The sequence below is a fragment of the Bufo gargarizans genome, chromosome 6, assembly GCF_014858855.1.
Source record: "Bufo gargarizans isolate SCDJY-AF-19 chromosome 6, ASM1485885v1, whole genome shotgun sequence".
In the NCBI taxonomy this organism is placed as follows: domain Eukaryota; kingdom Metazoa; phylum Chordata; class Amphibia; order Anura; family Bufonidae; genus Bufo; species Bufo gargarizans.
In genome coordinates, this window is record NC_058085.1 from 163,327,823 (window position 1) to 163,354,732 (window position 26,910).

The 26,910-nt window shown below is 43.4% G+C and overlaps 1 protein-coding gene across 1 annotated transcript in view; it reads right to left on the reverse strand.

Moving 5' to 3' along the window:
- Window positions 1–5,017: 5,017 nt before the first annotated feature.
- Window positions 5,018–26,910, reverse strand: part of AIFM2 (apoptosis inducing factor mitochondria associated 2) — an 89,130-nt gene continuing 67,237 nt past the window's right edge. The window contains exons 5-9 of the mRNA XM_044299288.1: window positions 21,386–21,478; window positions 11,064–11,172; window positions 10,700–10,855; window positions 5,948–6,148; window positions 5,018–5,801 (exon numbers count right to left, since the gene is read on the reverse strand). Coding sequence (XP_044155223.1) covers window positions 5,647–5,801; window positions 5,948–6,148; window positions 10,700–10,855; window positions 11,064–11,172; window positions 21,386–21,478 — 714 coding nt within the window. The 3' untranslated portion in view covers window positions 5,018–5,646. The remainder of the gene's footprint in view (window positions 5,802–5,947; window positions 6,149–10,699; window positions 10,856–11,063; window positions 11,173–21,385; window positions 21,479–26,910) is intronic.

The window sequence follows — 26,910 nt, forward strand, 5'->3', positions numbered from 1 at the left end:
TCTTGTGGTCCGTCAGGATGAGAACCGGAACCACCGAGCCCTCGAGCAAGTGCCTCCATTCTTTAAGGGCCTGCACGATGGCCAATAACTCCCTGTCACCAATCGATAGTTGCACTCCGCGGAAGACAGTTTCCGGGAGTAAAACCCACAAGGAAGCAGAGGACCCTCTGGTGTTCTACGCTGAGACAGGAGGGCGCCTACTCCCGTCTCAGACGCGTCCACCTCGAGGACAAAAGGCAACCCAGGGTTGGGATGCGACAGAATCGGAGCCGACACAAAGGCGGACTTTAGAGCCTCAAAAGCTCGGATGGCCTCGAGCGGCCAGACCTGAGGATTACTGCCCTTCCTGGTCAGATCCGTGAGAGGCTTGGCTAGCATGGAAAAGTCCCTGATGAACTTCCGATAATAATTGGCGAAGCCCAAAAAGCGCTGCAGGGCACGAAGCCCACTGGGCTGGGGCCACTGTAAGACAGCCGAAACCTTCTCAGGATCCATGGAGAACCCCTCAGCGGAAATGATGTAACCTAAGAAGGTTACCTGGGATCGGTGAAATTCGCATTTCTCAAGCTTACCGAACAGCTTGTTCTCTCGTAAGCGTTGCAACACTCGTCTGACATCCAGAATGTGGGCCTCCATGGATGCAGAATATACCAAGATGTCATCCAAATAGACCACCACACACTGCTGCAACAGGTCACGGAAAACATCGTTGATGAATTCCTGGAAGACTGCGGGCGCATTGCACAACCCAAAGGGCATAACCAAGGATTCATAATGACCGGTCCTGGTGTTAAACGCGGTCTTCCACTCATCGCCCGCCTTGATCCTTACCAGGTTATATGCCGCCCTCAGGTCGAGTTTGGTAAAGACCGTGGCCCCTTTGAGGCGATCGAACAGCTCGGAAATCAAGGGTATCGGGTAAGCGTTCTTGATCGTGATGCGATTGAGACCCCTGTAGTCGATGCAAGGCCTCAACTCACCGCCCTTCTTTTTCACAAAGAAAAATCCAGCCCCTGCCGGGGACGAGGATTTGCGAATGTGTCCGCGTGAAAGCGCCTCCCTCACGTACTCCTCCATGGCCTCATTCTCCGCTACCGACAGTGGATAGACTTTGCCACGAGGAGGAACGGCACCAGATTGTAACTCTATGGCACAATCGTATGGGCGGTGCGGAGGTAGGGCAACCGCACGCACCTTATCGAATACATCCCGGTACTCCTCGTATTCAGGAGGCAACAGAGAGTCCGAGGAAGTACACAGCAACTTGACAGGCCCATGGATGCAACTAGCCCCACACTGCGGTGACCACGAGAGGATCTCGGCCGATCTCCAATCGAAAGTCGGATTATGCTTCTGGAGCCAGGGGTACCCCAAGACCACCGAGTAGTGTGGAGACGAAATAACCTGGAGACAGACCGACTCTCTGTGAATGGCACCAATGGCCATCCCCACTGGAAGGGTCTCCTGAGTCACGTGTGGCGGCAGAAGGGGTCTGCCGTCTATCGCCTCAAGAGCCAGTGGGGAACCTCGAGGCTGCAGAGGAATGGAATTGGCGGCGGCGAACACACTATCAATGAACAAGCCACCAGCACCAGAGTCCACCAACGCCTGGGTCGTCACCGAGCCCCCGACCCAGGAGAGGACAACAGTAATCAGTGGTTTGTCAACACGGGAAACCGGGGACGAGGAGACTCCACCCAAGATCTGCCCCCGACAGGATCTCAGGTGCGAGCGTTTCCCGGACGGTTCGGGCATGCCAACCGAAAATGCCCACCGAGACCACAGTACATGCATCGGCCCTCGCGTCTCCGGAGTACCCTCTCCCCCTCGGACAGGCGAGCAACCCCCAGCTGCATGGGTTGACCCCCAGACCAGTCATCCCCAGGAGGCGTGGGAGGAGAGGGAGGCACGGGTGGGACAGCAAACGTAGGCGCCAATCTGTTAGAAGGCCTCCGCAGGCTCTCCTTAAAGGAAGGTCTCTCCCTGAGTCTGGTGTCAATCAAAATCAGGAAAGAAATAAGGGACTCGAGCTCCACTGGTAGGTCCTTGGCTGCAATCTCATCCTTCAAGGCATCCGAGAGACCATGAGAGAAAGCAGCGACCAGAGCCTCATTATTCCAGCCCACCTCTGCTGCCAGGGTACGAAACTCAATGGCGTATTCAGCTACGGATCGTGAACCCTGTCTGATGGACATAAGGAGCTTCGCAGCAGAGGCAGCACGAGCCGGCACATCGAATACCTTCCGAAGAGAAGCAACAAAACCGGAAAACTCGGCAACCACCGGATTGTTGTTCTCCCATAAAGGGCTGGCCCAGGCCAAGGCCTTGTCCGAGAGCAGCGAGATCAAGAAGCCCACCTTTGATCTCTCAGTAGGAAAGGCATGTGGCAGCAACTCGAAATAAATGGCCACCTGGTTAAGGAAACCTCGGCACTGAGTTGGCTCTCCCCCAAAGCGCTGTGGAAGGGGGGCAGAACCGGTCATACCCCGAAACACCGCAGGTGCAGCAACAGGTGTCGGGGTAGACTCTGGCGCAACAACCGGAGCGGCAGTAGGAGCGGGCCCAGGAGCGACAACCGACCCATCGGCAACGGAAGCTAAATGAGCCGTGCGTTCAAGCAGGGTTTGTAACGCCACAGCGAACCGACCCAACAGGTGATCCTGCTGATCAAGTCTGGCAACCAGCGTAGGTAGCGAGGATGGCCCTGTACCGTCAGAATTCATGGCTTGGTCCTAATGTCATGGAACCATGAACCAGACGTACAACCGAGATAGGTGGAATAAGAAGGCTTTATTGAAAATCAAGCCGTAGCTAAAGTCCAAACGGATGGCTAAACTGAAGCAGGGTCTTGCGTAGACGGAGGTCAGGAACCAGGAGGGTAGTCAGACGTAGCCAGGATCAGGAACCAACGGGGTAGTCAGACGAAGCCAGGATCGGGAACCAACGGGGTAGTCAGACGAGGCCAGGATCAGGAACCAGAAGCAGCAGCAGTCTTTGAAGCATGTGCACACAGGAGGACCAAGCAAGGAACTGAAGCCACAGACCTTCTATATATATTTGAGCTAGGCATCCAGCTCCTCCCAGTGGGAAGGAGGAGCCGCAGGGTGGGAGGCTACAAGAAACCCAGAAACCAAGATGGCCGCCAGCACATGTCAAACGAAGGAGAACAGTGAGAAGGTAAGACCATGACATCAATCCAGTAGCGTTTCGGCTGGATCTTTCGCAAACTTGGAGGATCAATGATGTGTTCCACAGGTCTTTACTGAAAAAATATGTGAAACCGGTGGAACCATCGCCATTGCCTCCTCCTCCTGTTCTGGTCTATGGAAATTTGGAGTTCGATATCTCCAGGGTTCTCGACTCTAGAGTTCTTCGGGGTTCCCTTCAGTGTCTGGTACACTGGAGGGGATACGGCCCTGAGGAGAGGATGTGGGTTCCGGCGCTGGATGTCAGTGCCAGCCGACTGGAGAGGGCTTTTCATAGATCCCATAAGGATAAGGTTGGTCTGGGGTGTCCGGAGGTCACCCGTAGAAGGGGGGGTACTGTCATGCCCTGCTCTGACTATGTGCGGAGGTTGGCCAGAATAGCAGCATGTGTTTAGTGTTTTGTTTTGGAGTCGTGCTGGATCTGCCTCCCATCAGGTGCAATGGGTGGGGTCATTAGTTTAAATAGCTCTTAATTCCAGTGCTCTGGGCGGGTTATAGAAATCAGTCTGGCCTTGGAAGCAAGGAAGGAAGGTTGTCTGTTCCAGCTCAGAAAAGATAAGTGTGGTTTCAGTTTTTGTTGTTTGCTGTCTAGGTTGTGTTTGCGTCATCTCTCCCATCCAGGTTCTGTGCGAGCAGGCTGCTCCTATTTCCCCTTTTTCACCATCTCAGGGAATCTAGGGTGTTTTAGCCCAGGCATGGGGACACATCATTCCTACCACCAAGGTCTGAATGTGGGCTGAGCAGGGCAGGGAGAGAAGTCCGGGATTAGCTAGGAGGTGACCCTTCCCCTGCTTCTCACCTAGAGCCTGGTTGTTGGTTTATCTGTGTGTCTGAGTGCTCGTCCGCCGTGACACCACCACAGTTGTTTTCCGTGGTCTTCCGGGTCTTTTGGTGTTGCTGAGCTCATTGTGGGTTCCTTCTTTTTAAGAATGTTCTAAACAGTTGTTTTGGCCACGGCTAATTTTTGCTATCTCTCTGATGGGTTTGTTTAGTTTTTTTCAGCCTAATAATGGCTTGCTTCACTGATAGTGACAGCTCTTTAGATCTATTCTTGAGCGTTGACAGCAACAGTTTCCAAATGCAACTAGCACATTTGAAATTAACTCTGTACTTTTTATCTGCTCATTGTAATCGGGTTAATGAGGGAATAACACACACCTGGCCACGGAACAGTTGAAAAGCCAATTGTCCCATTACTTTTGGTCCCTTAACAAGTGGGAGGCACATATGCAAACTGTTGCAATTCCTACACCGTTCACCTGATTTGGATGTAAATACCCTCGAATTAAAGCTTATTTGTTTCATTTCAAATTCATTGTGGTGGTGTATAGAGCCAAAAATGTTACAATTGTGTTGATGTCCCAATATTTATGGACCTGTCTGTATATTATAGGAGGTAGGGGGAGTGGAAGCAATGCTCTGCTTTCACCTCCCCTTGAATCTCTTCTGCATAGCAGTCCAAACACTGACTGTTCAGACTTTGCTGGCGCTGACTTCTGTAAGTAATGGGGCATCAACAGCGAGGCGGACAGGCTTGCGGCTATGACTCAACAAATACAAAATAAAGAGAATAGAAAGGAAGAATTTGATCAAAGCAACTAACTTTTCTAACCACCACTGGAGAGAAATCAAAGTTCTCATTTGATTGGCTGACATGGTCAGGTACCAAATGCTTTATGTCTGTTCCTGTTTTTATGCATGAAGCCATATATTTTCATTTTCAGAATAAAAAAAAAAAACAGAACACTACTGTCAATGATACAGAGACAAAATAAAAGACAATTTGGAAAATGGTAATTTACTGTATGCTTGCACCAGGCAGGTATCTATGCAATGCAGAGATGTGTCTTTACCTTTCCTCTTGACTTGATTTACTGTATCTGAACATGAGTAGTGCGAGATTACCAGCTTAAAAAAAACACAAGCCCAGATTTACTAAAGTGTCTGCGCTAAAATCCGTCTACAAAGTGGCATATATTGGAGAAATGTGGCGTATCTAGGGTTTCTACACTTTTTCTAACATGCTCGACAGGAGATGGGGGATTACCGGAAAGGGGATGGAGATTTCTAGGAAAGGGGCCATGCCTAATGTGCACCATTTTGTGCCAGTAAAGTAAATATCTGCAACAGTTTTGAGACTTTGTTGGTAGGTATTTATGCTATATATGTGTCTATGTTTCCAGCCAGTGGTTGAGAAGTGAATTGCAGCCTGTCAAGGTTTTTGCTAGAATGTTGAAGTAATATATTTAATTTGTGCAGAAAGGCAAGGGTGAACACATCTGTATGAACATATTATTATGGCTGTCATTTGGTTAGTTTGTATATTAAAAATGTTTATTTTAATATTCTCTTTACAGTAAAGTAATAAACAACTGGTATGTTGAGTTAGAAGTTAAAGAAAAGGCAGCATTTAAAATGTTATTAATAATTCAATTAATACTTATTCGGGCATCTTTTGTCCCATTTCTTTCCAGCTTTTTGAAACAAATATATCTCTACTTTTTGCTCTAGTAACAAAAAAACTCCCCAAGTAGAAACCATTGATCTGGCCAACTCCAGCGTTTCGACCCATAGACAATAGCATAGTGACAGGTCCTAAAAAAAGAAACACAAAATTAGTTGCACTGACATTTGGCTGTACAGTTTATCAGAATTACACAGAATTTTCTGTACTTTCTTCATTTACCAACTTGCTGCCACAGAGATAAGTTCATATAAAACAGAATTATGCATCTGGGTACCTGTTTTATAGGTCTTGAGTGGTTTGTCCATAAGACTGTGGATAATGTTGGTTACTGCAATCTTGGCATGCAAGCCAGCATTATAAGCCATTTTAGGTCCGCTTAAATCAGCACAGTCCCCAACTGCATAAATATTATTATATCCTTCCACTTGTAAATGATCATTCACTTTCAGAGCCCCATTGCTCGCCACTTTATCACCTTAATGGGAAAAATAGTATTTAATAAAAAAAAAAAAATTGTAACAGTATAACATCTTTCGGAAATAAGTATATCCAGGGGTGAACAGACCATGAACACTACTGGGAAGCTTCCTTATGGACTGATGCCCAGGGGGCCAACTGAGTCTCCAGTACCCTCCTCATGGTCACCAGCATGGTGCTTAAAGGCCTTATCCGATATCTGAAATATCTTCCCCAATGCCCAGGCCCCTAGTATGGATTATATTTACCTGCTCGCTCCTGATCCCTGCATGGCCACCACTGCATCTCCCCGTCGCTCGAATCAAAACGTCCAGCGATGGGGGAGCAGCTAATAGCAGGCCGTGACTGTGACTAGCCTCAATGGAAGATGCAGCAGCGGCTGTGCAGGAATTCAGAGCGATGCTGGTGCCTGGGAGCAGGTAAGTATAAGCCATACAAGGGGCCCGGGCAAGGGGGGGGGGATCTTTTAGATATTGGATAACCCCTTTAACAATCTCATGTTCCAAATTAACGCTGGCGTTGTCAAGTCCTTATGTACCCAACGGCTGTTAACCCTCAAAAGCCACTAGGCTTGAAGTCTATGAGACAGGGTATCTATGGGGCAGGCATGTGTGTAGCAACAATGACATCATTGCAACCACCTGTACCAGGGTGAAAGCAGCTCAGTGACATCATCGTAACCGCCTATGCCAGGATACAGACCTCTCAGGTTGCAAGCTAAAAGAGAACTGCAGCCTTCACAGCAGACACAGCATGGAATGGGAGTCAGGTTGTAAGGGTGGCACAACCAGTGTAGTGTATGAGCACAGGAACTAGGTGTGTGGAAGATTTTACACAACTTTACTTCAGTAATGAAATATATAACTCTGAGTGGTTCAGTGACGCAAGTTCTGTGTCTGCACATCTCCACAAACCACTGACACCGGTCTCCACTCATCCTCCAACTGCCCCTTCTCAGTGGTAACAGTCCCAGATGCTCTTAACCACTCTCATTTAGCTATGTTTTCTCTAGTGGTCCCAGTCTTTTCATCTCTCTCTAGAGTCCCCTCTCCATGATGTCTTTCCTCTCAGAGATGTCGCTGCAATTTTTCCAGACTATCCTCTCATAACTATCCACAGGGGCAGACTGGGAACTTAAAGTGGCCCTGGAAAAGATACTAAAAGTTTTGTAGTTGGGTCTAAATTAATGGAAGTCAGGGCCCCCTGGGCCAATGCCCAGGGGGCCGAGGCGGCCCCCTGGGCATTGGCCTACTGGGAAATTTCCCTGTAAGTTCTATGGCCAATCCACCCCTGACTCTCCATAACAGTTCCATGGAGCCCTATTTCCTTTCAGCACCAAGCTCTGCCCCTCCTTTCTTAGCACTCTCTACAATGTCTGACACAGGCTGTTGGAGCACGCTCAGTATACTCAGTCACACATAGTAATATATTCATTCTACATAGATACATAGATGTATAACTTAAAACCAACCTCTGTTACATATCAAACATAGTAAACAGTGGAACACAGGGTATGCAAATAATAGGACAGACTATATACTACAGACGTGGTTACCCCTCTCACAAGGTTTAGATAATTTTTTCTAGTGTAGGCCATTTTAGGGGAAGCACACTACTGGATATATTATTATTACCTGGGGCACAATAGGATGCAATATGATTACTACTGGGGTCAGTAAATGGCACATTAATACTACTGGGGGCACTATAGAGGGCAATATTACTATTATCGGGGGAACTATATGGGGCATTATTCTTACTGAGAGTATTATAGGAGCAATATTTTTCTGGAAAAAGTATCGGGGACATTATCATTGAGGGTACTATAGGGGGCTTTATTATTACTGGGAGCACTTTAAATATATTATTACTACTTGAGGCACTATTGGAAGGCATTATTACTACTGGGAGCACTACAAGGAGGTTTTATTTCTACTAGAGGCCACTTGAGGGGATTGGCACAATTAATTTGTATGGTGCTGGCATTTTCAGGGGGACTATCTGTTTGGAACAATTTGTCTTCAGTATAGTATTTGGGGGAATTGGGAAACACAGCATGCGCAGTACTATAGGTGGCAGCAGGATTACACCGTTGGGGCACCAGGCTGAGGAGTTTGCACAGAAGGTGGGGAAGATGATGGATAAGTGAGGAACCTAAAAAGGCTGTGTGGAAAACTGCAGAGATGATATATGGCTGAAAGAATTCATGGCATTTTGGGCTGAAAGGAGAAGATGAAAGAAAAAGTCTACAATCAGATGAGACAACACTTGTTTTAGTATGTACAGTTGTGTTCAAAATTATTCAACCCCCACTGAAATTTAGTGTTTTGGCCAGTTTGACATTGATTTTGATCATCTTGTTTACAATTAAATCAAAGAGGCACTTGTAAGTCAGACAAATATAACATAACATTTATAATGAAATAACCACAAATGTCTTTTCTGTGCTCACATCATTATCAGTTTTATTCAACCCCCAAGTGACATTCAATCTTAGTACAACATCCTTTTCCAGTTATAACAGCTTTTAAACGTGAAGCATAGCTTGACACAAGTGTCTTGCAGTGATCTACGGGTATCTTCGCCCATTCTTCATGGGCAAAAGCCTCCAGTTCAGTCACATTCTTAGGCTTGCACGCTGCAACTGCTTTCTTTAAGTCCCACCAGAGGTTCTCAATCGGATTTAAGTCTGGTGACTGCGATGGCCACTTCAAAATGTTCCAGCCTTTAATCTGCAACCATGCTCTAGTGGACTTGGAGGTATGCTTGGGATCATTTTCCTGTTGAAAGGTCCAACGTCTCCCAAGCCTCAGGTTTGTGACAGGCTGCATCACATTTTCATCCAATATCTCCTGGTACTGAAGAGAATTCATGGTACTTTGCACACGCTGAAGCTTCCCTGTACCTGTAGAAGCAAAACAGCCCCAAAGCATGATTGACCCTCCCGCCATGCTTCACAGTATGCAAGGTGTTCTTTTCGTCATAGGCCTTGTTCTTCCTCCTCCAAACATAGCGTTGATCCATGGGCCCAAACAGTTCTAATTTTGTTTCATCAGTCCACAGAACACTATCCCAAAACTTTTGTGGCTTGTCCACATGACTTTTGGCATAGTGCAGTCGACTCTTCTTATTCTTTGGAGACAGCAATGGGGTGCACCTGGGAGTTCTGGCATGGAGGCCTTCATTACGCAGTGTGCGCCTTATTGTCTGAGCTGAAACTTCAGTACCCACATCTGACAAATCTTTTTTCAGTTCCTCAGCAGTCACACGGGGTCTTTTCTCCACTTTGCGCTACAGGTAGCGCACAGCAGTCGAAGTCAGCATCTTCTTTCTGCCACGACCAGGTAGCATTTCAACAGTGCCCTTTGCCTTGAATTTGCGAATGATGCTTCCTATGGTGTCTTTCGGTATGTTTAACATCTTTGCAATCTTCTTATAGTCATTGCCCTTCCTGTGAAGAGAAATCACCTCTTCTCTTGTCTTCCTGGACCATTCTCTTGACTTCACCATGTTTGTGAACACACCTGTAAATGTCTAGAAGGAGCTGAGTATCACAGTCCTTTTAAATCTGCCTAATTGGTGCTTATTATGCTTGATTGCTGCTCCTTGACATCCACAGGTGTTTTCAGTACCTGATCGAAAACACTTGAATGAACCTCTGTTATTAAGAGTGGTAGTCTTTAAGGGGTTGAATAATTGTGTTAATGAAGAAATCACAAAAAAAAAACATTTAATACTGTATTACAAAAATAATTGATGTCATTTTAGTTGCATTTGGTTCTTTAAAAAGTCCTTGTAAGATTTCATTCTTAACACAATTACAAATGTACACTAAATTCCCTAAAACCCTTTACAGCATTGGGGGTTGAATAATTTTGAACACAACTGTATGTACTACTGTATTCTGATATCTGTTTGGTAGTGCTGAAATACAAGCCAGCATGCTGAAATAGGGCTGGCATAATGCTGTGGCCCACAACTCACCTTATCAGTCCCTTCCTCCATATCTTAATTAGAGACTACTGGAGCAGGAGGAAGAGAAGGATAGAACATGACAGCTGACACTGGCCATCACAGGAAAGGAGCTTCTGGGCAGGTATTTTGTGGTGCCATTTGGTGCTGATGAAGCAGTATTTTTTTATATTTGCTTCTGGTAGGGTAGTATTTTGTACAGCACTGTGATATTGCTGACTGGGCCTACTTGTGTTTGCCCCACAAACTGCCTGTTAGGACCACCTACTGTACAACATAGGGATACTTTTAGTTTTTTTCCCCCAGTGCCACTTTAAGTTTCCAGTCTGCCCCTGAGTATATAAGTACTAATAATGAGCAGCGTGAAGTGACACGTCATAAAATTCAAACAGATGTAAGTCTGACATCTTGCCCCCAACTGTCCTCAAGAATAATGGGTTCTTGTTTTTTCAATATGCAGGACGAAAATGTCCAATATACCATTTATGTGCTATCACTCTCCATAAAAATGTATGGGGAATACAAAGAGTGATGCGTGCTAAAAAATTCTGTTGCACATACGTATTTTTTCACTTACCAAAAGCATCCATGTAGCAAGATGAATTAATCTTCAGTCCTATGCAACAGAGAATCAGGTCAGCAGTGATCACCTCTGTACCCTTGTCCAAATGCAATTCCATATTCTCTTGAACCACGTTCAAGGTTAATTCATTCAGATTGGTAACTCGTTGCCCTGTTTAATAATGGTTGGCACAATTACTATGTATTCATATCTTGGGACCATGCTATTATTTTCCTAATATCAAAAACAGTTCTCACTAGAGTCTCCGTTTTTGGAGGCATACCACTCAGATTGGATTAGACAGGCACCTTTTGCTTTACACAAAACCATAATAAAATGCTAATAAGAGCTCATATAGATTAGCAAAATCTTCACATACCCAATACTAGCTCAACTCCTTTTTCCAAAAGGATATCCTTTATAGCCTGCCTTACACACGGCTGCAGCTCCACATCGGCTAACGCAATTTTTGAATGTATCAATGTCACCTGTTAGGAGAAAAGTAGCTGTTTAAAAAATCATAGTGAATTTGAAGTAATAAATGAGAAGTTACAAGCAGCATGCTATTTATATTTTAGGAGTTTGACTGGACAGAAGTTGCCAGACACCCCCCATCAAGCAGCCCACACCAATAGTCATTTATGTTGGATAAGGTGGCTGGTTGTGTAACTAAAGGTACTTTTTAACCCTTTCAGTACCGAGCCACTTTTCACCATAAATCCCAGGCTGATTTTTTTGCTGACATGTGTCACTTTATGTGCTAATTACTTTGGAACGCATTTACTTATCCAAGCCGTTCTGAGACTGTTTTCTCGTGACACATTGTACTTCATGACAGTCATAAATTTGAGTCAATATATAACACCTTTTTTAATGAAAAAATCGCAAATTTACCAAAAATTTTGAAAAATTCACAAATTTCTAAATTTGAGTTTCTCTACTTCTAAGACAGATAGTAATACCTCATAAAATAGTTATCAATCAACGTTCCCAATATGTCTACTTTATGTTGGCATCATTTTCTAAAGGTCATTTAATTTTTTTAGGATGTTAGAAGGCTTCAAATTTTAGAAGCAATTTTTCACATTTTCACCAAAATTTCCCAAACCATTTTTTTAAGCACCAATTCAGTTATAAAGTGATTATGAGGGGCTTATGTAATTGCCCCCATTTTATAAACTACACTCAAATTATTCAAAACTGATGTTACAAACTTTGTTAACCCTTGATGTGTTCTACAAAAATGAAATGAAAATGGAGGTTAAATTTCAAAATTTCACTTTTTTGGTAGATTTTTCATGTTAATAATTTTTTTCTTGCAACACAGCAAGGGTTAACAGCTAAATAAACTCAATAAGCATTACACTGATTCAGCAGTTTACAGAAATACCCCATATGTGGCGGTAAACTGCTCTATGGGCATGTGCCAGTGGTCAGAAGGAAAGCAGCGCCATATGGATTTTGGAGGCAGATTTTGTATTTGAAGACAGCCTGAGGTACTCCTACAGTGTAAACCCCCCAAAAGTGATCCCATTCCGGAAACTAGAACCCTCAAGGAGTAGGGTTGTTTTGATACCCAAATTTTAATACGGTTACGTTACCATTAAAAAGTATTGCGATACTCGATACAATTTGATACCACGCGGGAAAAAAAATAATCCGTATGCATTCCGTATTTTATGGAACGTCCGGCCCATAATAGAACAGTCCGATCCTATATTTTGTAGGGAAAAGGTGACAAAAAAAATGGCAAATTGCGCAGTTTTTATTTATTTTTCTTTTATGACGCTCACCGCATAGGACATGTTTTTTTATATTTTAATAGTTTGGACTTTTTAGACGTGGCGATATGTGACATGTTTATTTATTGTTTTTATGTTTTATATGTAAAATTAGGAAAGGGGGTGATTTATACTTAATATTTTGATGGTTTTTGCTGGGGCTTCGATTGGAACTGCCACTGCCACCAATGAGGGGGAGGGGACCCTGTGGCCACTGACACCAATGATTTTAATACTGGGGGGGTTGGGGGGGTGCACTGAGCCACCAATGATTTTAATACTGGGGAGGAGGGGGGGAGGGTGCACTGCGCCACCAATGATAATATAATTAACATTTAATATAGGAGGCGGGTGCAGCACCTGAGGGGTTAACTGCCGCTAATTGGAGCTCCCCGCCAACACTCACCTCCGGGATTTGTATTGAAGAGGACCTTTCATCTGGCAAAAAATTCTGAACTAAGTATCATGATATGTAGAGTGGCGCCCAGGGATCTCACTGCACTTACTGTTATCCCTGGGCTCCATTCTCCCGCTATGTCCTCCGGTATCTTCGGGGACTTGTTTTTTTTCTCCCAGGCTATGAGCTCTGTGCTGCGATTGGCCAGCGCTACAGCCTGGTAGAAGGAGAAGCACAGGAGAACAAGGGCAGTCTCCGCCCAGTATAACCAAGTCACCGAAGATACTGGAAGACATAGCAGGAGAACGGAGCGGCGCCCAGGGATAATAGTAAGTGCAGTAAGATCCCTGGGCGCCGCTGTATATATCATGACACTTAGTTCTGAATTTTTTGCCAGATGAAAAGTCCTCTTTAAACATTTACTTTCATTGGTGGCGCAGTAAGCCCGCCCCTCTCTCCTCATTGATGGCAGCGGCAGCTATGGCATAGGGGGAGGGAGAGACTTCTTCCTTCTCCCCTGTGCTGCTGAGGAGAACACTGAGTGCGTTGAGAGCAGCTCGCTCATTGTTCTCTGATACTAGACTGCGCAACAGCGAAGCCTAATATCGAAAAAAGGCAAATCCTGGTATCGAGGTCGTACCAGACAAAAGTGTTGATTGGGTATTGAAAATTCGATACCCGAAACAACCCTATTAAGGAGTATTTCAAGGTGTGTAGTGAGCACTTTGACCCATCAGGCGTTTCTCAGAATTAGGAAATACTTGGCTGTGAAAATGAAAAATTAAAATTTTTTGCTGAAAAAGTTGCTTTATACCCACATGTTTCACTTTCACAAGCGGTAACAGGACAAAATGCACCCCACATTTTGTTACCCATTTTCCCCTGAAACGTCAAAAAAGGATTTTTGAGAGCATGACAGGGTTCAAAAGGGAACGAGCACCAGAGGGATTTTGTAGGACAGATTTTGCAGCATTGGCTTTTTGGAGCTAAGTAGCATATGAAGAGACCCTGAGGTACCCCTACAGTGGAAACTCCCAAAAAGTGACCCCATTCCGGAAACTAAACCCCTCAAGAAGTATTCAAAGGTGTGCAGTGAGCACTTTACCCATCAGGCATCTTACACTATCTTCCCACTAACTCCTAGGACAGGGGATATTCTGGGGGTTCAATCCGGGTGTCCCTCGCTTTGTAAACCTGGAACTTGTGAGTGTACCCAGAGCTACTCTCACAGACTTTATACATTTTAGTATAAAAAAATCACTACAGTGCTTGGTGGTTTCAAAATGCACCCACGCAGATGGTGCGTTTGTGCAAAATGCTAAACTGACACTAAACTGACACTAACTGAAATTGATTTATATATATATATATATATATATATATATATATATTTGTGGTCATGGCTACAGATACTGAACTTGACATAATGGGGACAAAATAGTTGAACTATTGGCTTGGATTGTGCCCATAGCTATGAACGTGGGTAAGCCTATAAGGGGGCATACCCAGAGGAGAGCCAGTAAAAGGGGGAGGGAGGGTGGGACACGGAAGACGCCCGTGTGGAAGGATGAATGTGTAGGAATTTATAGAGCCTCCGCCCCTCCCACAATTACAGGCTGAAATCAGCATTGACAATTTGTGGTCATGGCTACAGATACTGAACTTGACATGATGGTGATGAAATAGTTGAACTATCCACATCCTGCTGACTTAACTGAATGGCTTTGATTGTGCCCATAGCCATGAACGTGGGTAGGCCTATAAGAGGCAAAAGAAGACAAGCAGGGTAGCTTAGGATTTTATTAAATGAAAGCGATTTATAAGGCTAAATTACAGAAAGCTTCAGAAATTTCATTGTGTGGGTTAGGAATGTACCTGATAAAGCACGATGATTGCCAGCGATCCATTTTACGGATGATATGGCAGGGTACATTGTGCTTGGAAGCCGCAGAGGCGGCCCCGATGTGAAACGAGTGCCCTGATATGGTTTTGGGGTCAAAACCTAACCCAGTTGCTAAAATGCGGATGTGGGCTATGAACTGTGCTGTCATAAGGGGCTTGGTTTTGAAAGGCAGTAACGGGGGAGGAATTACCCAAGGTTACTATCAACTTATTTAAAACTTGGACAGGGCACCACTTGTTGAAAGTTTGAAAATATTTAACTTGAACGGGAGGCCCGGTTTGTGATGTTTTAGTTGACGGCAGATATAAACTTTAATGGTCGTGATTCCATACTAGTTTACTCCTAGTTAAACCTTTTAATTTGGGATAGAAACTGGTAAATTCCCCTGGTCGTAGAAAACCATAGAAATATAGATACATGGCAGCCTTAATAACCGTGCTGGGTTGGAGCCCAAAAGGATTACCGTCTAGGGAGTTGGAGAGTTTCCTAAACAGTTCCCCTGAAACTGGTTGTCTGCTTAGAGTGGTGTTTCTGTTGCTTTTTTTAATACCTCTGAGAGTGGACTTGATTGCAGGGGAAGTGAAGATTGACCTACTTCCTGGATCTTTCAACATTGAATAGTATTGCACCCCAGTGAAGTATAATTTAATTGAATTGTAAGCGCGTTTAAGGTGTTTATGACAATAAGCCAGAAAAGCCATTAAATAAGTGGTCTTATCTGTGTCGTTCCTTGGATGGAGAAGGGAACACTTTTTTGAAGATATTCCAGATGGTCTTGTAGTTTCTGGCCGTGTTGGCAGATAGCGACCTTTGCACAAGGGATTTGGCTGTTAATATGAAGTGTCCTAATCCATACGCAGAGTATTGAAGCCTGGAGGGGATAATCCTGTTTGTTCCGCTTCTGGCATGACCTGGAAAAAAGTATGGAAATGAAAGCGTGATAATGTGTCAGCAGCTAAGTTCTGAATGCCTTGGATATGTCTGCATAACACTTGTAAGTTATAATGTAAAGAAATCCAGACTAATTTGAGAATGAAGGGCATGACATAAGATGACTTTGACCTGCCCTTGGTAATGATGTCCATCACTGCCTGGTTGTCCGTGATGAATGTCACTGGAGAATTGGCCCATTGCATACACCAGACTTGAGCAGCAGCTACAATTGTATAGATCTCTAATAACGGAGAGGATCTGAGGTAGGCGTTGAGTGAAGAGATTTCTGGGGGCCAATGGCCTGCAAACCACTGTTTTTGATATATGGTTGCAAAACCTCTGGAGGCGGCTACGTCTGAGAAAAACGTAGAAGATGTGGGAAAACGAGTGCCCTGATATAGTTTTGGGGTCAAAACCTAACCCAGTTGCTAAAATGCATATGTGGGATATGAACTGTGCTGTCGTAAGGGGCTTGGTTTTGAAAGGCAGTAACGGACTATCAGGGGATGAATTACCCAAGGTTACTATCAACTTATTTAAAACTTGGACAGGGCACCACTTGTTGAAAGTTTGAAAATATTTAACTTGAATGGGAGGCCCGGTTTGTGATGTTGTAGTTTGGCCAGAAACTACAAGACCGGCTGGAACATCTTCAAATAAAAATTCCCTTCTCCATCCAAGGAACTACACAGATAAGACCACTTATTTGATGGCTTTTCTGGCTTATTGTCATAAACACCTTCAACTCGCTTACAATTCAATTAAATTATACTTGGCCGGGGTGCAATACTATTCAATGTTGAAAGATCCAATGTTGAATAAGGAGATCCCGATCCAGTTGGTCAGGAAGGTATTCCACATGGCCAAGTCGGCCATTGCTGGAATCCAGGAATCCAGGGGAGTCCTGCTCTATGGCTGCCGGAAGTAAATCCAATAATCTGGCATGATTCTAGTTGCAAAGTTTAGCATGCCTAGCAGGGATCCTGTTTCATGAAAATTCTGGAATCCACAGAATTGGAGATAATCTCCTTGATTTTGATAAGCTTATCTTCTGGCAGTCTTGTTTCCAGGACTATACCTAGGAAGGTTATTACCGTTGAGGGCCCTTCTATTTTTGATGGGGCGACCGGAATGTTAAGACTTGCGAATACTTGGAGGAGATTATTTAGTTTACAGGGTTTAGTGCAGGGTTGTTATATCAACAGAAAATCATCTAAATAATGAATGACCATTGGGCATTCGCAGTGGTTTACCAGAATCCAATGTAGGGCCTGTGCAAACTGGTCAAATTGCCAAGAACTGCTCTTAGAACCGAATGTTAAGCGGTTTGCAAAGTAGTAGAGACCTTCCCATTTTATTCCATAAAATTTCCAAAGCTGTGGGTTGATAGGCAGCAGCTTGAAAGCATCCGCAATGTCTGCTTTGGACAACCATGCCCCTTTACCTGCCAAAAGGATAAGTGATATAGCCTTGTGAAGTGAGGAGTATTTCATTGAGATTTATTCAGAGGGGACTAAAGAGTTGAGGCTAGGAATAGCTGAACCATGAGGGGCTGAGAGATCGTAGATCAAACATTTTTTATTTGAATTTTTTTTAGTAACAATGCCGATAGGGTTGATTCTCCAATAATTGAAAGGAACTGTGGAGTAAGAACCAATAAGGAAACCTTTCTCCAATTCTGCCGGAATTAAGGAATCTACTGATTCTACAGGTGGACTGAGGAAGGGTAACGAGACCCATATGAAAACCCTCCGTGAAACCATCTAGCAAGAATTGTACATGTTGAGGGTTATGGTGGTCACGAAGGAGTATTACCAGCAGGTCCACGTTAACTCCGTCTCTTCATTTATTCCTGGACGTTCTATGAGGGCAAACCAAAAGGGGGTGAGCTCTAAAGCAGGCGGAACAGACGTGGAGCGCTCTGCATTGGTTGTAATTACATGTTGCCAGATTATAGTTATTGCAGACCTGGCTGCTACCTAATAAGACTATGGGACAACCCAATTTATCTGTGCCAGTGTTTTGCCTTTGTTGGAACAAGGCAAAACAGGGGCCTGCCGATGATCTATTTTGGGCCACCGAATGACTAAAATTCAGACACCATTCTGAGGAATGGAGAATCGACTGACATGAAGCGCACGCTGGAGCTTTTATCCCGGCGAAATGACGGCAGAACAATTCCATATGCAGGGATGCCCAATTAGTGACCCGCTGCAACTGGGTGAGAGCTGGCACGGCTTTTGCCTAAAAAGAACGGTGGTAATCATAGAAGGCGTGCCCTCCATACTTATACCCCAAGTCAGTGACCCTATACAGGTATAGATCCAGCTCCTTCCGTCTCTCGGGGTGGGCTGAACAGATTATATCCCTGAATAGATTAAATGCCAATACAAACTCTGGGATAAATAGTTTTTTATTCAGTTGGGCATCCCTGGATTTGAGAACTATGGAAACGTTTTCGCAAGCGATTGTTTTATTTTCTACTGTATCATGGGTGGCTAGTAGAATCGCGGCTAGGTTTACATCTTTCCCTTCCAAGATATCTCTTTTGATGCTATCTGTCACAAAATGGGATGGAGCTACTTCAGTCATGTTAAGGACCCTACCTGGGGACGTTGACTGGTACATGGAAGCGACTGGGAGAGGAGGTGCGGGTACGCTGGCTGCCGAACCTCTGGATTCCACCACCAGCAGCCTGTTCTGAATATCCGAGATTGCCGAAGATAAGTTATTAATTGTGCCATGCAATTGTGTCAAGGACAATTGTATTGTTGACATTGACACTTGCTCTCTTGATGAGATAGATGATTCGGATATTAAGAGTCTGTATAACTCCGCCTTCAGAGCGGAAGCTGGGTAATGGATCCCTCTTTTAATCAGTTCGGCAATTAGTTTGGGAACCGTCCAGCTCCTTACTGACGTATTGATGGCATGCTCAGATGCCAGGGTTTCTAGAACAAACAAGGCTTCCTTGATATCTGACAGATGTGACATACTGAAACTGAAATAGGTGACTGTTAGCAGCTTTAGTTAAAACAACAATCATCCCCTTGACTGTGGAGAACCTTAAGCCCGTATTTTGTGCCTAGAGGTTATTATGCGGCAGGGTGTTTATGCCACCTGGTGAGAGGAGATGAAGCGGATATGGTGTGGTACACTGGGAATGGTGAACTGTGAATGTGGTAGACCCTAATGGGGAGAGGTTAAATACCTGATTTCCAAAACTTGGCGAGCAATACTTGGAATAAGGACCCTGGTCCTGGATTGTATTGTGGAGGCGATACCGTGACCGAAGCTTAAATGAGATAAGCATTTAGAATTTAGAGGGTGGCCTGGCGGAATAGACAGTTGATGGCGGGAGTGACCGACAAGCGAGACATGTGACCCTAGAGACAACTTGGAGGAAACCATTGAGATGAGGAGATGTGGCCTGAATAATTTAGACAGGCGGCAGACAAGAGATGAGGAAACATGGCCTGAACAGTGTGAACAGGCGGGAGACACAGATATGATGAAACAAGGCCTGCGTGACGTGAACAGGCGGGAGACATGGATAGGACAAACGTGGCCTGAATAACGTAAACAGGCTAGAAAAATTTTGGGTAAATTTCGGATAAAAAAAAAATGTAATGAAAAATATTGACTGAAATTTACCACCATCATGAAGTATAGTGTGTCACGAGAAAAAAAAAATCTCAGATTGGCTTGGATAAGTAAAAGCTTTACAAAGTTATTACCACATAAAGTGATACATGTCAAATAAAAAAAAGTCCTGGTCCTGGTCCTTAAGGTGAAAAATGGCAGGGTCCTGAAGTGGTTAAAGATATAAAGGAAAACTACTTAAGAAGGACGATCCACATTATTAGGCAGGCCACATGTTTCAAGCAATATGGGAACGGAAAAGGATCTCTCTGCTGCTAAAAAGTGTCAAATAGTGTAATGCCTTGGACGAGGTATGAAAACATTAGCTATTTCACAAAACATAAGTGTGATCTTTGTACTGTGAAGAGATTTGTGGCTGATTCAGAGCACAGAGAGGTTTGTGCAGATAAGGGCATGAGGAAGGTTTCTGCCAAACAAATTCATCAGATTAAGGCCTCATGCACACAGCCGTTGTGCGGCCGTTCCGTGCATTTGGGACCGCAATGTTCTATTTTTTTTCAGTGTGCCTCCGTAGGGTTCCATGCCTCTGTTCCACACAGCAGATCCGGACTGCGGACCCATTCAAGTGGCCGGGCCCGCATATTGCAGACCCGCTGTTTGCAGGCCGCAATACGGCCATGGCCGGGCAACGGCCAAGTGCATAAGGCCTAAGAGAGCAGCTGCTAAAATGCCATTACAAAGCAGCAAACATGTATTTAAAGCTGCTGGTGTCTCTGGAGTCCTGTGAACCTCAAGGTGTAGGATCCTCCAGTGGCTTGCAGTTGTGCATAAACATAAACTATTCAGCTACCCCTAACCAGTGCTCACAAGCAGATATGGTTACAGTGGGCCCAGACATACATGAAGACAAATTTTCAAACAGTCTTATTTACTGATGATAGATTGTCCAGATGGATGGAGTAGTGAATAGCCACCATTTCCCAACAAGACTACGACTACAGCAAGGAGGTAGCAGAGTCATGTTTTGAGCAGGAATCATGAAGAGGGAGCTGGTAGGCCTCTTTAGGGCCCCTGAAGATGTGAAAATGACCTCAGCAAAGTATATAGGAGATCTAAAGATATTTATCAAACTGGTGTAAAGTAGAACTGGCTTAGTTGCCCATAGCAACCAATCAGATTCCACCTTTCATTTTTTACAGCTCCTTTAGAAAATGAAAGATGAAATCTGATTGGTTGCTACGGGCAACTAAGCCAGTTCTACTTTACACTAGTTTGATAAATCTCCCCCATAGAGTTTCTGACTGACCACTTTCTTCTATGGTACAAAAGGAAGAACCGTGCCTTCCATAGAAAATTCTTCTTCATGCATGACAATGCACCATCTCATGCTGCAAATAATACCTCATTGACTGCTGTGGGCATAAAAGGAGAGAAACTCATGGTGTGGCCACCATCCTCCCCTGACCTCAACCCTATTGAAAACCTTTGGAGTATCCTCAAGGAAAAGATCTATGATGGTGGGGCAGTTCACATAAAAAAAGCAGCTGTGGTTATTCTGACACCCTACAAAGAAATTCAAGCAGAAACTCTCCAAAATACAGAAGTTCAATGGATGCAAGAATTGTGAAGGTGATATCAAATAAGAGGTCCTATGTTAACATGTAACTTGGCCTGTTAAGATGTTTTTGATTGAAATAGCTTTTGATTTCAGTAAATGTGACCTCTTAATGGTATAAACTCAAGAAATGACCCCTTCAGTTCTTTGCAACCATTAAATTAATAAAAGTGCATAATAATTTGGAAGAGTGCGTTTTTTCAATTTTTGAAAAAAAATACTGTTATCATTGGGAGGTTTGTTCAATAAAATTTTATTTATACTGCATCGGTTGATGACTTGAAAATTACACTCACTGTCATTTGCATCAACCATTTCGGAAAATCAGAGAAAATATTTGCATAATAATTTGCAACCCATAATATATTATATATATATATATATATATATATATATATTATTTTAGTTAAACATATTTTAATAGCACAGGAAGAAGTTAATATTGAAAACAAAAACTACAATATTCTACCTCTTTTTCAGGATAGTCAGTTTTCACCTCTGCGGCCATTTCAACTCCAGCTGAGCCTCCACCAACAACCACCACATGTTTAGCCTTTTGGACCTTGGGAGGGGGGAAAAAAACGGTACAATTTATGTAATGTTCTGATAAACTATGATAAGGCCTTTTTCACACGGGCGTCCCGGATTTGTTCTGGATGCGTCGCGTGTGCATTGCAGGAAACCCGCGCGAGTGTGCACGCACTGAATGTGGTACCCAGACCCGAACCCTGGACATCTTCACTGAAGTTTGGGTTTAGGTTAGGTGTTCTGTAGATTTTATTATTTTCCCTTATAACCATGTTATAAGGGAAAATAATAAAATCTACTGAACACCTAACCTAAACCCAAACTTCAGTGAAGAAATGAATGGAGCTGTGTGAAAATTGCAAGCATCCGCAAGCATGTGCGGATGCGGTGTGATTTTCACGTATGGTTGCTAGGAGATGATAGGGATGAGCAACCCCGGACCCCATTAAAGTAAATTCACTGTATTATTTTTCATGTTATAAGGGAAAATAATAGCATTCTTAATACAGAATGCTTACTAAAATGTAGATTCAAGGGTTAAAAAAGAAATAAAAAATAACTCACATCCATCCACTTGTTTGCGCAGCCGGCATAGTCTTCTTTCTTCTTCTTTCTGGACCTGCAAAAGGACCTTTGATGAAGTAATCGCGCTCACCACGTGGTGAGCGTGGTGACGTCAGCGCAGGTCCTGCTGAATGAAGATACAAGGATTACGTCATCAAATGTCCTTTTGCAGGTTCTGAAAGAAGAAGAAAGAAGATGATGCCGGCTGCTCGAGCCGCGAGTTATTTATTTTTATTTTTTAACCCCTCAATCAACATTTTAGTAAGCATTCTGTATTAAGAATGCTATTATTTTCCCTTATAACATGGAAAATAATACAGTGAATTTACTTTAATGGGGTCCGGGGTTGCTCATCCTTATCATCTCCTAGCAACCATGCGTGAAAATCACACCGCATCTGCACTTGCTTGCGATTTTCACACAGCCCCATTAATTTCTATGGAGCCTGCGTTGCGTGAAAAACACAGAATATAGAACATGCTGCGATTTTCACGCAACGCACAAGTGATGCGTGAAAATCACCGCTCATCTGCACAGCCCCATTGAAGTGAATGGGTCCAGATTCAGTGCGGGTGCAATGCGTTCACCTCACGCATTGCACCCGCGCGGAATTCTCGCCCGTGTGAAAGGGGCCTTGCTGTATAGTCAATATCTATTAAGGGGTATATTCAGATAGCAGATCTGTCCTATTCATGGCATCATTCATCTGAATTAGGAAGTGCTTGCTGCAGAAAAAAAATCTTTAGATATATGGAAAAGATTTACTGTACATTGCTGAAATATTTATTAAAACAGAAGCTGGCCCAACTATCATCACCAACATCCCAGTGATCAGCTATTGGGGATGCTTTATCTGATTAGACATCTGAAAAACAGACACCTAATACAGTACTCTGTTGCACTGTATTGTGGAGGGAATTTTTGCAAGAGAACATTGCAAGCAATGCAAATCAGGATAGCATAATCTATATAGACACTGACACTGTATAGGCACTGAGCCAGAAAGATGCTGCTAAGTAGTAAAGTCACAGCAAAAAAGCCGAATACATGCTTTGACCCACAGCTGTAATACATGATACAATATCGGTAGGTGCTAGTGACTATGCAAATGCCTTGCATTGGTTGCTGATAATCCGCTGAACAGTTGTAAAAACTGAAATATGTGAACCGGACATAATGTGCATGTTGCCATAATCCATGGTTCTGATAAAATAACTCTTCTTTAGTATTCAGAAGACTTGTAGTTGTAACTCATTTTTAGTAAATGTTAGCTTTTACATAACTATGACTTACATCAATGCAAGACAATCCAAAGTATCACTAGAAGTAGCATCAGTGCACTCCACATCAGGCTCCTAAACAGGCAGTGTCCAGACTCCCAAAGCTCTTAGTGTCTCAGGCCACCAGCTAACAGCCAAGAGGTTCCCTGAGTAGGACTTTAGTAGGTCCAGTGTTCAACTTGCTCATAGGGCCCCCATTTACTTCTGATTAGACCCTGTCCTGTAGATATTGCTTCAAAGCACCAAGTAGCCACTTCCTTTGCTCTGAATAGAGGTCATAGCCACCAGCCCCAGGTTTAATGTTCAGAAGACTAGCAGACTGTTACTGCAACAGCTGCTCTATACTTGAGCTGCTCCAGCGCCGGAAGTCAATGCCAGAACTACATAGGTATGTCCACTACACAGTAGTAACTGCAGCACTTCTTCAATTTACCTCAATGGGAGCAGTGCTCTATTTACCAGCTCTGTTCACTACACAATGGGCAGAGCTGTGTGGTTCCAGCACTGACTTCCAGCACCCAAGCTACTGCAAAACAGATCATCAGCAGGGGTCCAAGATGTCGGATTCCCGCCAATCATATATTAAAGGCCTCTCCTGAAGATAGACCATCAATATAAAACCCATTTAAAGTGGATGTCAGCTCAATATGATTCCATTTGGACTTACGTGAGAGCATATTACAGTTACAGGTCTGAAATACTGACCACAATGGGAAAAAACTTATTAGTACATCTGTATTCATGAGCAGATTGCTAAACCTACCCTACATATGCATAGCAGCCTGCCAATGACCTCTCTAAGGGGTGGGCATGAAACGTAAGGGGGCACAATAACTAATGGACTTGCCCTAGCACTTTATGGTTCAGGATTATGTACCAGCACTTTAGTATTGGTTATATAAAAAAAAAATTGTCATCATGTTATTTTATACAGAATGTGCAGTTGATCTATGTTCTTTTCATCTTCTCATCAGTCATGAACATTTGCTGGTGATGACAAGGTCTGTAATGCGCTGCAGAGTATGTCAGTGAGTATGTCAGTGAGTACTAAATTAAAAGCTTGTGTCAAACTGTGGTGGGTTCACAAATAATGGATCTACTACATAAAATTTCCAAATTTATGCTAAATTGTGTGGAATATGACAGTGCCTCCAGCAATGACATGTCACACAAACTGAGACTGCTGCAGCTTGTGACTGATATGACATGTCTTTACTTGATGCCAATATAGACTACTGTGGGACCAGGAAATTGTTACCATGAGACCCTCCGGCGATTGGTAAGGTCAGTATACTGCTTTTCAACACAGTACAATTAAACACAGTGGACCTTTGTTCCAATCTTTTTGGAGTCTAGTAGCGCCCCTGGTAAAGACAGAGTCCCAGAAAGTTTCTGGCACAGTTCTAGAGATCTTGAAATGTTAAGCTTAACAGAAGGCAGAAAAACAAAAGTATTTTGGAAATTTTTATGCAACAAGGGCAAAAAGGAAAAATTTGCATCCTGGTAGATGTAACAAGCCCTTAAATGATTTTAATTGTAACAAGAATAGGACATGTTCTATCTTTTCACGATATGGAAATACGGAAATACTGAAACGGAATGCACGCGAAGACACTTCAGTTTTTTTTGCTGAACCATTGAAATGAATGTATATGTACCGCATACTGAACTCAAAAAATGGCCAGTATACTGAACGCAAAATACTGTCATGTGTTCTAGAGATCTTGAAATGTTAAGCTTAACAGATGTAAGATAGATGTAACAAGCCCTTAAATGATTTTAATTGTAAAACTACAAGCTAAAAACCAAACCTCTGTATATTTAAACTGACAGAAGCAGTGAGGTCTTTCAGAAGAAATTAGCTATTTTCCCCAGAAACACCCCCAAAATGCACCGCTTTGGAAACTACACCTCAAGGAATTAATATAAGGGCTCATTCACACGACAGTATGGCTTTTTCAGTGTTTTGCGGTCCGTTTTTTTTACGGATGCGTTGTTCAGTTTTTTGTTTCCGTTTAATTTCCATTTTTCCATTCCGTTTTTCCGTATGTCATATACAGTATATAGTAATTACATAGAAAATTGGGCTGGGCATAACATTTTCAATAGATGGTTCAGCAAAAATGGAACGGATATGGAAGACATACTGATGCATTTCCGTATGTGTTCAGATTTTTTTTGCGGACCCTTTGACTTAAATGGAGCCAAGCACCGTGATTTGTGGACAAGAATAGGACATGTTCTATCTTTTCACGATATGGAAATACGGAAATACTGAAACGGAATGCACACGAAGACACTTCTGTTTTTTTTGCTGAACCATTGAAATGAATGTATATGTACCGCATACTGAACTCAAAAAACGGCCAGTATACTGAACGCAAAATACTGTCGTGTGCATGAGCCCTAAGGGTGCAGTGAGCATTTTGATCCCACAGGTGATTTATACAAGTTATTAAAATTGGGGCATTAAAATCCCAAATTGCATGTTAACAATAATATGTAGTTTTAGCTCAAAATGTTACCATCAGTTAGGGCTCATACACACAAACATATGTGGCCCGTGCTGTGGACCATAAACAGCGGTCCGCAATACGCGGGCACTGACTGTGTGCCTGCTATTTGCGGAGGCGGACCCAATAACTATTTTTTTGCAGTGCGGAGGCACGAACAGAAATCCCTTCTCTTCTGCTCCATGCCTATGCTCCACACTGCTCTGTGTGGGTCTGCATTTGTGATACAGAGTGCACAAGCACGAGCTGCAATACAGACACAGGGCGCACACGTTCGTGTTCAGGAGCCCTTAAGGAGAGACAAAATAAAAAGACAAGAAAAAACTCTTGAATCAGGTTTCAGAACCCCCCAATAATTTTTTAAGCAAAAGCATGGTTTATTAATGGACAATAGGTAATAAGGGGTGTGGGGAGCACCATGAATACTAAATTGTGTATTTTCCTTTAAAGGGGTTGTCTCACTTCAGTAAATAGCATTTAACATGTAGAGAAAGTTAATACAAGACACTTATTTATTATCATTAGTGTTAAGCAAGCACCAAAGTGCTTGTGTGCTCTAGTAGAACACTTTGCGATGCTCGAGTGTTCTATCGAGCACAATGGAAGTTAATAGGAGAACCCCAGGCACCCCCTGCTCTGAAGAGGGGAGGGTGTTCGGACTCTAGTTCGGCTTAGGAGTCCATGCTAGCTGCATCTATATATGGAGTCAGTGCTTGGGGACACCCCAGTATATTTAAATCTCATTTCTGAAAAGTTTCTGCCAGGATTTGAACTCCCAACATTGCACATTAGAGTCAAGGATCTTATCCACTCAGCTATAAAGCTAAATGACAAACTGTGTCAGTTTCTGATTTACTGAGTAGTGTTGAGCACGAATATTCAAATAGCAAATTTTTATCACGAATATCGCCACTTTGAGAATTCGCTAATATTTAGAATACAGTGTTATTTATTCTTCATATTGAATATTCAGCTTTTTCTTTCTATCTGAACACATCTGAACACATGATTCCTCTCTGCTTCTTGGTTGTGGGCCAATGAGAAGGAAATTAATGTCAAGTTCACAACAATACTTAGTGCACCAATCAGTAATCTGTAGTCAGACCTGC